Genomic DNA, 13742 nt, shown 5'->3' on the forward strand with positions numbered 1-13742 from the left:
AAAAAAGTTGAACAAATGTACAGTCGACTATGAAATTGCGGACACTATACATACGGGCGCCCTTTTTCATCCTCCAAGTTTACGAATTGTATGTTTGAGTTCATCTCAGAATTATAACTAGGAGTTTATTACCATGGTTACACGATTTACTATTCGCAGTATACACGCGTGCGATGTTCACGCTGCAGATTTTAGTGTCAAAAACGCTCACGAAGCGCTGTTTATATTTCATACAAAAACTAACTGAAACTTAAACTATATATATAGTTAGTTACAGACTGGACATCAGGGCGAAATTTTTGCTCCAAAAGTTATAACCAATTGGTAACGTCGCTGTCTTATTTGAAATATTCGTATGAATATGACAAGATGTCACAGCGAGCTAATATTCGCATTAAAACCTGCAAATCATGATATATGAAGTATTTTACATATGTGTTTTGCTGTCACGGTAGATTGAATAACCATCACATAAGCACAAAATGTTTGTTTGACAATCTTTACCATGTCCGCTCTATATTATCTTAGAACTCTTTTACTGAAACTAAACCATTTCGTTAACGTTACAATTACGCGTTAATTCGTGGTAGAAGTCCAGTCATATTTTTACAACTACGCTTAAACTTTTAATCAAACAGAGACAATTAAATGTCAATGGTATTGGACAATTAAGTGTCATGTAATGTCAATGGTATAGCAAAAATTTAACACACTTAAATTATTGTGCACAAATATTTTCGGAATCCAAGTTAGTCTCTACATAGGGGCGTCTTTAAACGGAGACTGCGGTCCCACGAACACGCCTGGGCCATCGCATTTTAAATAAAAGATAAGACTAAAGTATTATCGTCTTTACAGAAAAGTACAAGAAACTGAAGAGTGCAATTCGAATAAAATAAAACATTTAACGTAATTATTCTACATCACAATTAATAGACATCCAAGACTAATTTCGACCTTTTATTCTCTAAACTTTGTAATTTTGTATTCCTAGAATTTAAGAAACTATGACCTACCTACTTCACACAAATGATCTCATATCACAAAAACTTAGAGTTCAATTCCTAGAACGCTCCGTTTCAATAATATATGACTAGGGTTATCATACGTCCTAATTTGACCTGTCCATCTTTTTTCAGCAAAGGATAACGTCTAGTTTAAATGATGATTTTAAAATTTTTAAAACAATGTATTTATTGTCACGGTGTAAGTATTAAAATATATTATAAATTTGTTTTTATCAAATTCATCGATATTTTACGGAAATTGTAGATATTTGACTAACGGTCAAATATCTTTGGGTACTAGATTAAAATCTTTAAAACAATGTAAATTTATTATCATGGTGTGAGTATTAAAATATATTATACATTTCGTTTTATCAAACTCAACGATATTTTCCGAAATTATAGATATTTGTCTAACGGTCAATATATCATTGGGTATAGATTTTTTCTAAAAAAATCCAATACTAAGTTTTTTATTTATTTATTTATTTTATTTTGGACAGCAAATAGTCACATACATGAACAAGTAAATTAGCTTATATTTTTACAACACGAAGACTTTGAATGCCGACACTTAATTTCTTTCAAAGACAAATATTTGGTTATATAAGAGATAAAACTTCTACAACTATGAGTAAGCAATTTTATCTAAAACTACTCTACGTGTTACAGGAACCTTGCCTACCACGCGTCAGTACAATTACAATCTCTATTTAGCACCGTATTTCCGAATTCCATATCCGACGCGCTAAAAACGACACAAATAGTCTATGCGACACAATTCTAATGTGTGTCGCAATTGTTACCGCTTCGATTCCTACTCTTTAATGATATACAAATAAATATATTTCATTAGATATCGTATGTAAATACAGTTTGTAGAACGTTGAGTTTTTTTCGCAATGCCTTTTATGTAATTGCGACGAACGTGTTTCGCCGTGTTTTCAATTTTAATTTTAAACTTTAATATGCAAGATTTTATTTTGAACTCTAAAGGGTAATTTTAATCGGAATGATTTGCGGTTGTGTAATGTTTTCTGAGGAATATTATAACGTCTTTTTCTGTCTGGTTTATTTTTCTTAATTACGCTTAATATTAGGTGAAGTGAAGTCACTTTGTCGTAACAAATAGTTTTTTCATCGGTTTCGAATATTGGAATTATCAAAAAGATAATGAATCAAGACATACCAGTGATAACTGAAAAATAGTGTTTGTTTAGCCTTTTAACACAACTAGTCATCTGTACGTATAATTAAACAGCAAAATTCGGAAAGTATTGAAAACATAAAAAAACAAAGGGAATTATAATATGAGTAATGCAATAAGGATCAGCGATTTTTAAAATCATTTTCTGTCCGGTTGATTTTCTGTTTGTTAGCACATCTCCTAAAATACTAAACGGTTATGTTTTCTCAGGGATTTTTCACAAGTTTTGTCAAGTAGACAAAGTATAATTGAAAACAGAACACGGGTTTTGTTACATACGGATACTGGAAAAATTATGGACATTTTAAGATATTTGTAATTTACTTTATATACAACTCCCATTGCTGTAAGTTAGATAAACGAAATTATGAGCATAGCTAGTAAATAGTATATGTGTTGTGTGCAGAGGCGGCGCGTGCGGCGGAGTGTCGCTGGGCGCGCACCTAGTCTGCGCGAAGGCCCCCGGCCTCACCGACAAGCAGCGCGCCATGTGCCGCGCATCGCCAGCCGCCATCGCGGCCATTGGAGACGGCCTGCGGTATGTACTATTATTTCTACCTGAAAGTGAATCTAAAGAGTCCGCAGAAAAAAAATTAAAACTATAAAATCATAAATAAGTGTAAAAAACATACAAATGTGTGTCAAATACTTTGCTTTTTTATAGAAAGCTATAAAGTGATTTGTTGTTCCGGTAGATACCGTAAGCACAAAAGTATTTTGATGTTCATGTAGCTACAGTAAAGACAGTGATTTGATGTGCTCATGTAGCTACAGTAAACAAAGTGATTTGATGCTCATGTAGCTACCGTAAAAAATTGATTTGATGCTCATGTAGCTACAGTAAACAAAGTGATTTGATGCTCATGTAGCTACAGTAAAGAAAGTAATTTGATGTTCATGAAGCTACAGTAAAGACAGTGATTTGATGCTCATGTAGCTACAGTAAACAAAGTGATTTGATGCTCATGTAGCTACAATGAACAAAGTGATTTGATGCTCATGTAGCTACAAAGAAAAGTAATTTGATGTTCATGAAGCTACAGTAAAGACAGTGATTTGATACTCATGTGAACAGTAAACAAAGTGATTTGATGCTCATGTAGCTACAAATGAAAAAGTGATTTGATGCTATATAGCTACAGTAAAGAAAGTAATTTGATGTTCATGAAGCTGTACAAATGTTATTTGATGCCTATGTAGCTACAGTAAACAAAGTGATTTGATGTTCAGGATGGCGTACGAGGAATGCCGCGTGCAGCTGAGCGGCGCCGATGGAACTGCAGCGGCGTCGGCGACGGCAACCACTTCGGACACGTTATGCCGATGGGTAAATACAACAGTATCAAAATTAAGACCTTTAATAAACGATCTAAACCTATCTTCGAACGGCGATAGACTGATCAGAATATTTATTTCACCACCATAATAACAGATTTTATTTCGATCGGTTTATTTCATGACCAATATTTCTTTTATTAGGAGTCAAACGTAATAATAACATACACCATTTATTCCTAAAGGGATGGGCAGACCAACAAGTAAGCCTAAATTCAATTTATATTCTATAAAAAATACAAAACCTAGACAAAAACACAAAGCATTGAGAGACAAAACTGAACATTCTTAAATCGTTACCTAATGTTAGCTTTGGAATAATAATTGACCTACAAGAACATGATTTGGGCGGTTCATAATCAAATCATAGCTTTGTAAGGTAACACTGTAACACTTGGTTGTTATAAACTTGACATTTTCGTTGACATAAAGTAATCATCGTCTGCAGAAGTTTGGTTTGCATTATAGCTAGCGTCGACTAGGCGCCCGACTCTGATAGATTTGAGCCGCAATTTACCTACCAAAACATATTTATGTATGCATAAAATTGTAACACGTTGGTGTCTGAACACTATAAATATTGAAGAATTAATAAAGGGGATTATTATCAGAGTATCAAAACCAACCACTAGTTACCATATGATATGTTAAGCTGGCTGTTCGACAACTCATCATTTTAACCATCCGTGCTCGCTCGCGCTTTTATCCATTGAGTTATTTATTCCGTAATGCAACGGTGAAATATTTCGTCAATTGAATAACTATTTGAAGATTTTATATAATGCTAACCTAAGGATAATCCCCCTCGAGGCAATTCTTGTGCGCTTGGTCTCCACACCAAATGCACGTCCGTGCACCGGGGCACATTTGCCGCGACCCTAGGCGCACAGCTCGAGCGTATGCCTCTAGGTTGCTAAATTCACATTGAGGTCTGTCTAAGGGTTAGTGAACATTTCCTTTCCCTTCCTTCCAACCATTCTAAGAACTCCTATTCCTTCCTCTTCTCTTCCTTCTTTTTCTTCCTCCCTCTATCCCTCCCTTCTTCCTCCCGGGCCCTAAGATCGTCTAGCTGGAGGCTACCGAACCTCCAGTGATAGCGGTAGGGCCCACCAGCTCATCATGGGCTGCCGTGGTTATAAGCCAGGGGATCGCTTGTACACCATTAGCAGGGTACCCCCGGTGATAACCACAGCAGTTCCCAAAAAAACCTATGATAATAATAACACAAAGTTTCGCGGTCTTTTGACAGTTCTAAAATACCAAAAATAAACCCTGATTTTGCAAATGGCAAAATAATATTTCCTATATAGACAATCAATATTCTTAATTTTTCTCTGGTCAATACTACGAAAACAAACTTGTAAGGCAATTAATTAATGGCTTCATATTTACTATTCGCTATTATTTCCATATATATGATATTCAAAACATATTCATAACCATTATTATATTTTATGTTTGTAATTAAATGGTATATTTACGATGTTCGTATTGACAGATAGATTATTTGATGTGTTACATCGTGACTGACGCCGCCTACCTAGTTCTGACCGCGAATTTACTATGATGTATACCAGAGGTTCCCAAACTTTTTTTCTCATAGACCCCTTTCAAAATTTTGCTGGTTCCGATAGATTTTTTGGTTTGGCAGAGAAGGTGCATCACAACTACCGCCCAGTTAATACGGTGGCGCTGGTTCCGGTGGCCCTTTTTCTGGTTTCGCAGAGAAAGTGTATTACAACTACGCATAGCCATCGCGGGAGGCGTCTGGAGAGTTATGTTGTGGTCACCTTGCCTCACGACCGCTATCAATATTATCTGCTTACATTGAAGTCAAGCCAACATTGTAGTTCTTTACTAACAAACCAGATAAACTATCGTGGACCCTCGCTTATAAATTGTGGACTCTAATTTTTTTGGTCACGCCAACGTAGACTTTCGTCAAGTCTCCCGTGGACCCCTGGGGGTCAACTGGACCACTTTGGAAATCAATGATGTATACGATGCTACACATATCCAATTAACGTCTTCCTAATAAACATATCCACTGTAACGTCGCCTTAAGATTTTTTACGTAAATAAAATGTGAGAGTGCGGTGATTGACATAGGTGGTACTAAGTATTGTTTACGTTTACGTAAAAAAAATTACATGAATTACATGATTAAATGGGAAATAGGACATGTGACGTGATTTTACTCGTTTTTTTAATATTTCACTGCGCTCGCCATCGTGAGTCATGATATGTTAAGTCTTATTATGTCCATTTATTACACTGGCTACAATATGCTTCAAACCGGAACACAACAGCGACTACACGCTGCTGCTTGGCGGCAGAAATATATATCGCAGTGGTACCTACCCCGACAAACTCTCACATATATGAGAGACGTACATCCAGTAGATAGGGTGTTAAAATCATTACCCTTTCCTCGCTTCGTCGTAGTCAGGTAAAACACAATGTACCCGTGATTCGTTCGCGTGGAATTTGGTTGCAGAGAAAATTCCAGAATCGAGCATTTCAAATTGACGTGTAATGAATTATGGCTTCAAAATGGCAGTCTATGATTCAAGCTATTAAATTACATTTCCATGTTTCGCACAATGATTCCTCCACCATTATTACAATATATCACAGACATGAATACAAACAATAATTTCATTGGATTACATGATTAATTATTTTTTTATCATTAGATAAAAAATATCAATGGGAAATAGATTAATTATTTTATAAATCATTAGACAAAAATATTCTTATACAAGACATTTTTATATAAGGTACTGCCATGTGTAAAATGACTTTATTGTATAACTTTTCAGTTCAATCAGGTGTTACAATGTATTGCTTTAATTTGAGGATTGAAAAAATATGTCTACCAATAAGCACAAACGAAATACAAATACACGCGAAAGGTTAGTAAATATGAATCTTGTTGAACGTTTTAAAACGAAATACGCACATTATGGTCTTCTAAATGCTACTCGGCCATCTTTATTCTATATCCAACAAATGCCTTAATAATTTTTTTAATTGTTAGCATAAGCATTGAAGCAAGACTGTCAGACGATAAAGGTGGCAAGAACTTGCTGCAAGCCGCTTCCAACATCTCAGCCTGGCTATTTTTGGTAGAACTCTGTATTATATTCATACTGGCGGTAGATCTCTCATAGTGAGAGTCCGCCTGGGTAGGCACCACCGCAATGTCATTTCTATCGCCAAACAACAGTGTGTCGTCACTGTTGTTTTCCGGTTCGAAGGACACTGTAGCCAATTTAACTACTGGACATAATAAGACTTAACACCTCATGTCTCAGGATGGCGAGCGCAGTAGAATACCAAACAATACATTGCAATTAAAGGTATTGCATTGTGTTTCTATTGTTTATGGATCGTAACGCTTACCATCAGACGAAATACAAGATCGTCTCGTCATTCAACGAATGCAATGATTCGCGCAATCTACTAAATAATAAACAGCGAGAGAAGCGCGAAGTAGCTAGTCTTGATATAGGTAAGCCTCTGCCGTCCCGCCCACAGGCCTCAAAGTGATTTATTCGCAGCAGTTAATTGACAGCGTTTGTTTAGTGGACGGGATAACGCGCCGTGTCGGGTCGGTGTCGTGTCGTGTCGATATCGTAACGTGGAGATCCTTTTCATTTTAGAATTGGGAATTTATACTTGAACGCGGAAATGTAAATTTAGGGGCTATTTCTGTGATTAACAATTTGCTTCAGTCTTACTAAGAGTTAAGACTATGCCACTATTGTCATATTTTTATACATCACTCTCTTAAAACACACTGACTTATTCCAAAATTGTTAATTTGTGGGAACAGTCAAAAGCTCTATTTCAGTTTGCGACCTTTTTTAAGTTGCTATAAAATTGAACTTCTTAAAGATAAGTCGAAAATGAAACCTATAGCATGAAAAGAAAAGGAAAAATAAAAAAGATTGCAAATAGGAATGAGTTTTTTGATGATTCCCACAAATTAACAATTTTGGAATAGGTCATTATTTTATTAAGAGAGCGACATATTATACTGTAACAGGCCCTGGTCTGTACATTATAATTAATAAATATTGAAGAAATATATGGGGGATCTTTATTAGAGTAATAGAAGCAACAACAAGTTTTTAGAATTTTTGTCTATATGTTCGTACACACATCAGGCAAAACTACTACATTTGGATTAAATTTTCACCGATTTAATGCTAGATGTTTACGCTCCATTTTATCTGGGAAAATATTTTCATGCTGGCGGAGTCGCGAGCAAAAGCTAGTCTTATACATAGCCAAAAATATCATAGCATGTGTTAAATGTCTTTATTCTTGTGTAACCCTGGTTGTGTTCATGAATAAAATATAATGGCAATATATCACAGTGTATATTAACACATATCAACTCTTTAACAGTTCGCTATAACTCAATTAGTTACATTACTTCATAACATTGTGTACTCAGTATAATTGTTATGTAACGACGTGGCATTTATTAGCAATATTCAATTGAAAACTAATTAGTAAGTGTCGTTATGTATAATATTCCACTTGTGAATAAATAACCGTTCCACAAGTTACAATATAAATTATATATTTTATGCGGTTGAGTTTTCAAGATCGGACATGTTAGTCATAAGAATGAACACTAAAGCTTAAATGACAATCATCATAGCCACAAATATATTGAAAATGAGGGATACAAATATTAAGAATCAGATTTTTTTGCATCGTTTGATCTAGGTTTTGTAGCTCTAGTAGGTTTTGTAAATAAATAGTTTAATTGTTATGAATTTTGATGATGAAATCAATATTTTGAATAGGTCTAGTCAAAGTTTACTGATTGTCACTTAGATGTGATTTCCCTTCAGGCATCGATATGTATCTTTTATTGGATGATATAAAAAGCAGACAAGTCCGAACTGGACTTGCGCACTGAGAGCTATACAAACTTGTAGGTACGACCATTGCATTCAATTTCATGCAGTTTTTCTTTGACGCGTGTACAAACATACAGACAAGCAATCTAAAAACTGTCGCTTGCCTTCTGTTGTACTAATAAAAATATAAGAATAATTCATTTAAATCATGTGATGTTAATTTCTTAAAAGATTTTCACGCAAAGTTAGGATAAAAACTATAAATCTAAATATCATCACCCTTATTTCTGGGAACACATTAAAGCAGCGTGTCTAAGTTAGTGTTGCCAGACGTTCCGTATTTACCGGGACGTCCCGTATTATAGGCACATATTAAAATGTCCCGACGGGACAGACTCTCTCCCGTAAATCAATCGATCTACAATTGACAAGTACTCACGAACGCACGACTCGGTGTTTAATATCATTTAATAAAAAGCGAGTTGATACCTGTTTTTAATTATGATTATAATTGTATTGATTGTTACAAATATTTTAAAACGAATAAGAATATGTTAAAACTGATTCGATCCTCGGAAAAATATGAAAAAAAAAAATGTGATCCCCTAAAAAACTGAAATCCCCTATTTTTTGTCCATTTAAGCATTTCTCTCTTATAGACAGAAAAAAAATCTGGCAACCCTAGTCTAAGTTCGCGTATCGGCGCACTAATGAACGAGTGTTCTGTCGCCTAATGTTATTCATGTATTCTCTCGCCTCGGCTACATTTCAATCATCCGCATCTGCATCAGTCTTCGCAAAACACGTACATTTCTACGTCTGAAATGTGTTTGGAGTTATTTCGCTTACTTTTTTCTAAAATTACTTTAGGTGACTTGAATAAAGCAGAAATGTTTGGAATAACAATTTTATGCGATGAGCGTATGTAATATTGTAATTAACAGGAACGTGGTCAGTGATCCAGGCTAGAGCCTAAAAAACTGTTAACCAGTCGCATCGGAATAAACATTAGGCCGTGGATTTAAATTTCTACAGTAATATTCTATGATTTTTTTTTCAAGTACAGTAGGTATAGGACCGAAAGTCCCGCGCAGTGGGTTTGAATTCCTGCAGAAATGTTCTAGGTTTTTTTAGGTTGGAAATAGGACCACAACCCCGACGTAAACTTCTTTCCTACCCACAAAACGTGTACAGTAGTGTAGTATTAGGGTTATGTGTAAGACTGGCGTCGACTAAAACGAAAGCAAGGCTTCGCGGAACCGAATTGTATTTATTCCGTATTCGTTAGAGGCCGTTTCATAGTATAGCAGGCGAATGAATGCGACTCGATGCAGTGAGCCTAGGCGATGTCAGCTACTGATTGGTGTATTAACTATGGTAATGTTTGTTTGTGCAGCGACTCGCGAGGCCGCGTTTACGTACGCCATCACGTCAGCTGGCGTGACGCATGCGCTGAGCATGGCGTGCGCGCGCGGCGAGCTGCCCGCCTGCGGCTGCACCGCCAACAGGTCAGCTACTACCCTACGCATGTGTTACTTCTTACCCTTACTAACAGGCACGAGTCTTGAGCACACTCGTGATTGATCGGGTTGATGAACACAGCACTGATTTTTTACGTGCCTGGTTCCTAAGTCGACGCTCTATCGATTGCTCGTGTTATTCCAAATAACTTATTCACAGTGTGTTAAGTAACACTTTAATATACTTAGTAGAACTTCAATTGCAGTACATTTACTTAACATACGCATGTGATCGCATCGGCATATACCGACGACATTGCGCAGGTAATTAACTGTAATTTTATGAAGTGAAGTTCTAGAATATGTCCATATAGACCTCAATAAGTACGGTCTATTTTTATACGGTCATTGCTAAGTGACTTCTAAGACTACATAGAGTATTGTTTAACGAAAGATGGTGATCCCTCGTCAGTCAACGCAATTAGATCACTCACTTACCACGAGGTGTAGTGGAGGCACTTGGCCGTGCGCGCATAAAAAAAGATCGGCATTTTCAAAACTCGTTATATACAGCCCGAATACAAATACATATATGGTATGACGACTCTCTCATCCTCAGTAGCACAAGTGCCATAATACCTACATTTCATAATAGTAGGTAGGTAGTAGGCCCGCTCCCTAACTCATAGGAGCTTTTTGCCATAACAGCACGATTCTAAACTCGTAAGTCGATATCGGGCGGAAAAATACAATAATATATTTTAAACATCAAAAAAGGAGCTTCTCATTTTGAATTTGGAATTTTTTGTAAACAAATAACAAAAGTATGTACGTAACTTAAATATTATAATTATTCAAAAAATATTTAAGCACTACATGCATTTTTGCTTTTGGCGTCTCCAACATTAACAATAAAACAGTTCAAGGAAATATCAGCGCTGCTTTATTGCCAGCATATACTTACTGAGTTATTTTATACCAAAAATAGTATTAAATATTTTTTGTTAGTTTTTTGTTTTATTCAAAATAAATTTCTAATTTTCTTTCAATTCGATGTTTTTTTTTTGGTTAATTCAGAACTAAGTCAATTAGTAACCGATTTGAAAATGAATTTGTGATCAGACGGCGCGTAGTGAACGCAGTGGAGCAGTTCCAGTGGGGCGGGTGCGGGTCAGGCGCGTTTGGTGCGCGCGTGGCGCGGCGGTTCCTCGACGCGCGGGAGCTCGAGCGGGATGCGCGCGCGCTCATGAACCTGCACAACAACCGCGTCGGCCGGAAGGTGAGCGAGGTACTACGCACTGCACCTGCACTTGTATATACACATTTTTTTATAAAAAGGTGTAGATTGTATATCTGCGAGTGGCACGCAAAATTGAAGATAATTAGCGTAATCAGTTATAGTATTGAGTATCGAAAAATGTTAAATTGTAAAATGTAGGTACATAGTGTAATTTTGACTCTTTGAACGACCAACATCTCAGTCCAACCCTTAAGTATGAAGGCTGCAATCTTTTATCGTCGGGACAAAATTATAATACAAAAATCCGCGATAAAATAGTTGTATTTCGAAGTCTAACATTTGCGTAAGAATAAGAAATCATTAGTATTGAGTATCTTTTGAAGTATGTTGCCTAAATATTGTTCGATAAAATGTCCTGTATGATACAGTACGTATTATACTGAGGCGTACTATTTCCACGTGTCATATTGTTGTTTGCTATAATATTAGGCAAATGTGCGGTAACGCGTCCTTTAAACCCAATGCCATATCTACACCTTTTACTGAAATATCATTGCTTTAATAGCCTGTACAGGAAAATAAGAAACCTCACCGTGTTATGAAATTAATTATTTGTATTGACAACATTAACTTCAAAATGCAAAAAAGCCACGGCCCCAAAGCAGGCTTTTTATTTTCCTGTATAATACATGTATAGATAGACAAATCACCCGGTTTAAGCGAGGTTCAGATTAGCTAAAAGACTTGAAGAAATCGACTTGCGCAAGCAAGTATTACTATGTAAACAATCACGGCAAGCTTACTTTAACAAAAAATTGATGCAAGACATGTGGCAAGTTGTAACATAACTACAGAAATTTTGCCGCTAACTCGCTAGTTTAAATATCTGTGCATTATATTGCTGCAAGGTCTTCCTAATCTAAACTTATCATTAGACGCAGAGCTTGGGTAAAAAGCCGATATAAACACCAATGAAGAAGTATATACTGGGTACAGAATATACTCAAGGAGGGAGTATAAAGGATGTTCCTCGGTTTTTACTCAAAGATTTGAAACCGACAAATGACCCATCTATACATCTATATTACCAATCGTCTTGGCCAGCTTATACAAGGGAGGTGGGAATGATTTTAGATTCAGAGTGAAAACGTGCATGATAACTTTAAGGTCAAAAAAATTGGACATAAACACGTAAATTAAGAGATCAAAAATTAGTTTTGAGATAACAAAACGTAAAATTATGAGTATTTTTTAAATCACTGTCTTTAAATACCTATCAGCACGGTAAAATAAATCAAACGATTTTAATATTGGAGTAAAAACAGGCAGTCTACATTAGTTGTTACATCAAGACAGACCAGATCATATCTACAACGTTCTCTCTATTAATAACACCCTTACCAATCCAAACAACGAAATCATTCTGGCTATTTATCGTAAGAACGAGTTCTTCAAGCTCTTACTCTGCAAAAGACTGCAGTTCTGCCCTCGCTGCCGAAGATCTCGCGGCATTCCCTGTCCTCCCGACTCTTTAAAAAGTTCAGGCCCGCGTGCCGACGATCTCGGTAATTGATAGATAGTCTGAATATCATCCCTTAATCACTGATATCTCTGTCCCCTCCCAGTGGAGTCTTGAGCCGAGATTACCTGTTTGAGGGTTGCCCGCAGCATGGATGCTTAATGCAAAGGGTTTGCTAACGCCTAAATCTCTTAAATCGACCGATGTCTTTGAACTAGCTGACTTGTGTCAGGCGTAATTTGGACAAACTTAAAAATCAGTTTAAAAACAATCTATATAAAACTTATATTACCCTATAGGTACCTACTAACTTTAACTAACTTATATTCTAAATACATATACCGCAATACAGAAAAAAGTATTCGTTTATATCTGCATACATAATAAAAAATCAATCTTTCTGTTTCTTACACGAACCCATTACGCTAATGGCACGTCGATAAGCTATATTTTGCGAAACGGGGACTCCTACACGGAAGGACGCAAACACCAGTTATAAATGCAATACAATCTTTAACTCCAGCATTTAATTGTACTGACACTCGTACGCCTTGAGCCAATAAAGGTGACCATCCACAAGCAATTAGCATCGCTACACCTTCTGAACTAGAGAAGCAAACGAAGCTATCTTATTGCATATTCAGTTGCATGGACGGAGACCCTAAGGCAGATGTAAAGTAATATGTGTCCATTAAAACGACATTACAAGTGTTGGTAGCAATCATGCACTCCGCAGTCACCAATCAGTCGGAGAATAGTAATGCAAACAGCCGGCTTTACCGCGCCGGCGGGAATCATCACCGTATTGTTGGAGTGGACTATGATTAACCCGCGGGTGGTTAACGTGTGGGAGAATTTTAAAAGTGATATTACTGTTTTGGGTTCAGTAATGAATCAAAAGGTTATAGATAAAGAGACGAAATTAAACAATTTTAAGAATATGGTACTAGTATTGATTTAATTGACGTATAAGGTCATCTATCTTCTATCTTCTTCTTCTATATCTATACTTATAATAAATCTGTAGAGAGGTCAATTCTGTACATGAAATATATTTCCAAAATAACTGTCAGGGGGTGATTAGGGATCGCTTT

The 13742-nt window shown here is 36.3% G+C and overlaps 1 protein-coding gene across 1 annotated transcript; it reads left to right on the forward strand.

Annotated features, from left to right (window-relative positions):
* The first annotated feature begins 3485 nt into the window (after positions 1–3485).
* Positions 3486–11625, forward strand: LOC119192956 (protein Wnt-2-like). Its single transcript, XM_037446684.1, has 3 exons — positions 3486–3541; positions 9826–9937; positions 11012–11625. Exons 1-3 carry the CDS (start codon positions 3532–3534, stop codon positions 11325–11327), a joined length of 438 nt encoding a protein of 145 aa, XP_037302581.1. The 5' UTR covers positions 3486–3531; the 3' UTR covers positions 11328–11625.
* Positions 11626–13742: the final 2117 nt, after the last annotated feature.

The sequence above is a fragment of the Manduca sexta genome, unplaced genomic scaffold (assembly GCF_014839805.1).
Source record: "Manduca sexta isolate Smith_Timp_Sample1 unplaced genomic scaffold, JHU_Msex_v1.0 HiC_scaffold_3441, whole genome shotgun sequence".
NCBI classification, from domain to species: Eukaryota; Metazoa; Arthropoda; class Insecta; order Lepidoptera; family Sphingidae; genus Manduca; species Manduca sexta.

Excerpts from the sequence above, each read along its gene's own strand:
- LOC119192956 (XM_037446684.1), top strand. Across the intron at positions 9,938-11,011 it reads TGCGGCTGCACCGCCAACAG|ACGGCGCGTAGTGAACGCAG; the intron begins GTCAGCTACTAC and ends ATTTGTGATCAG.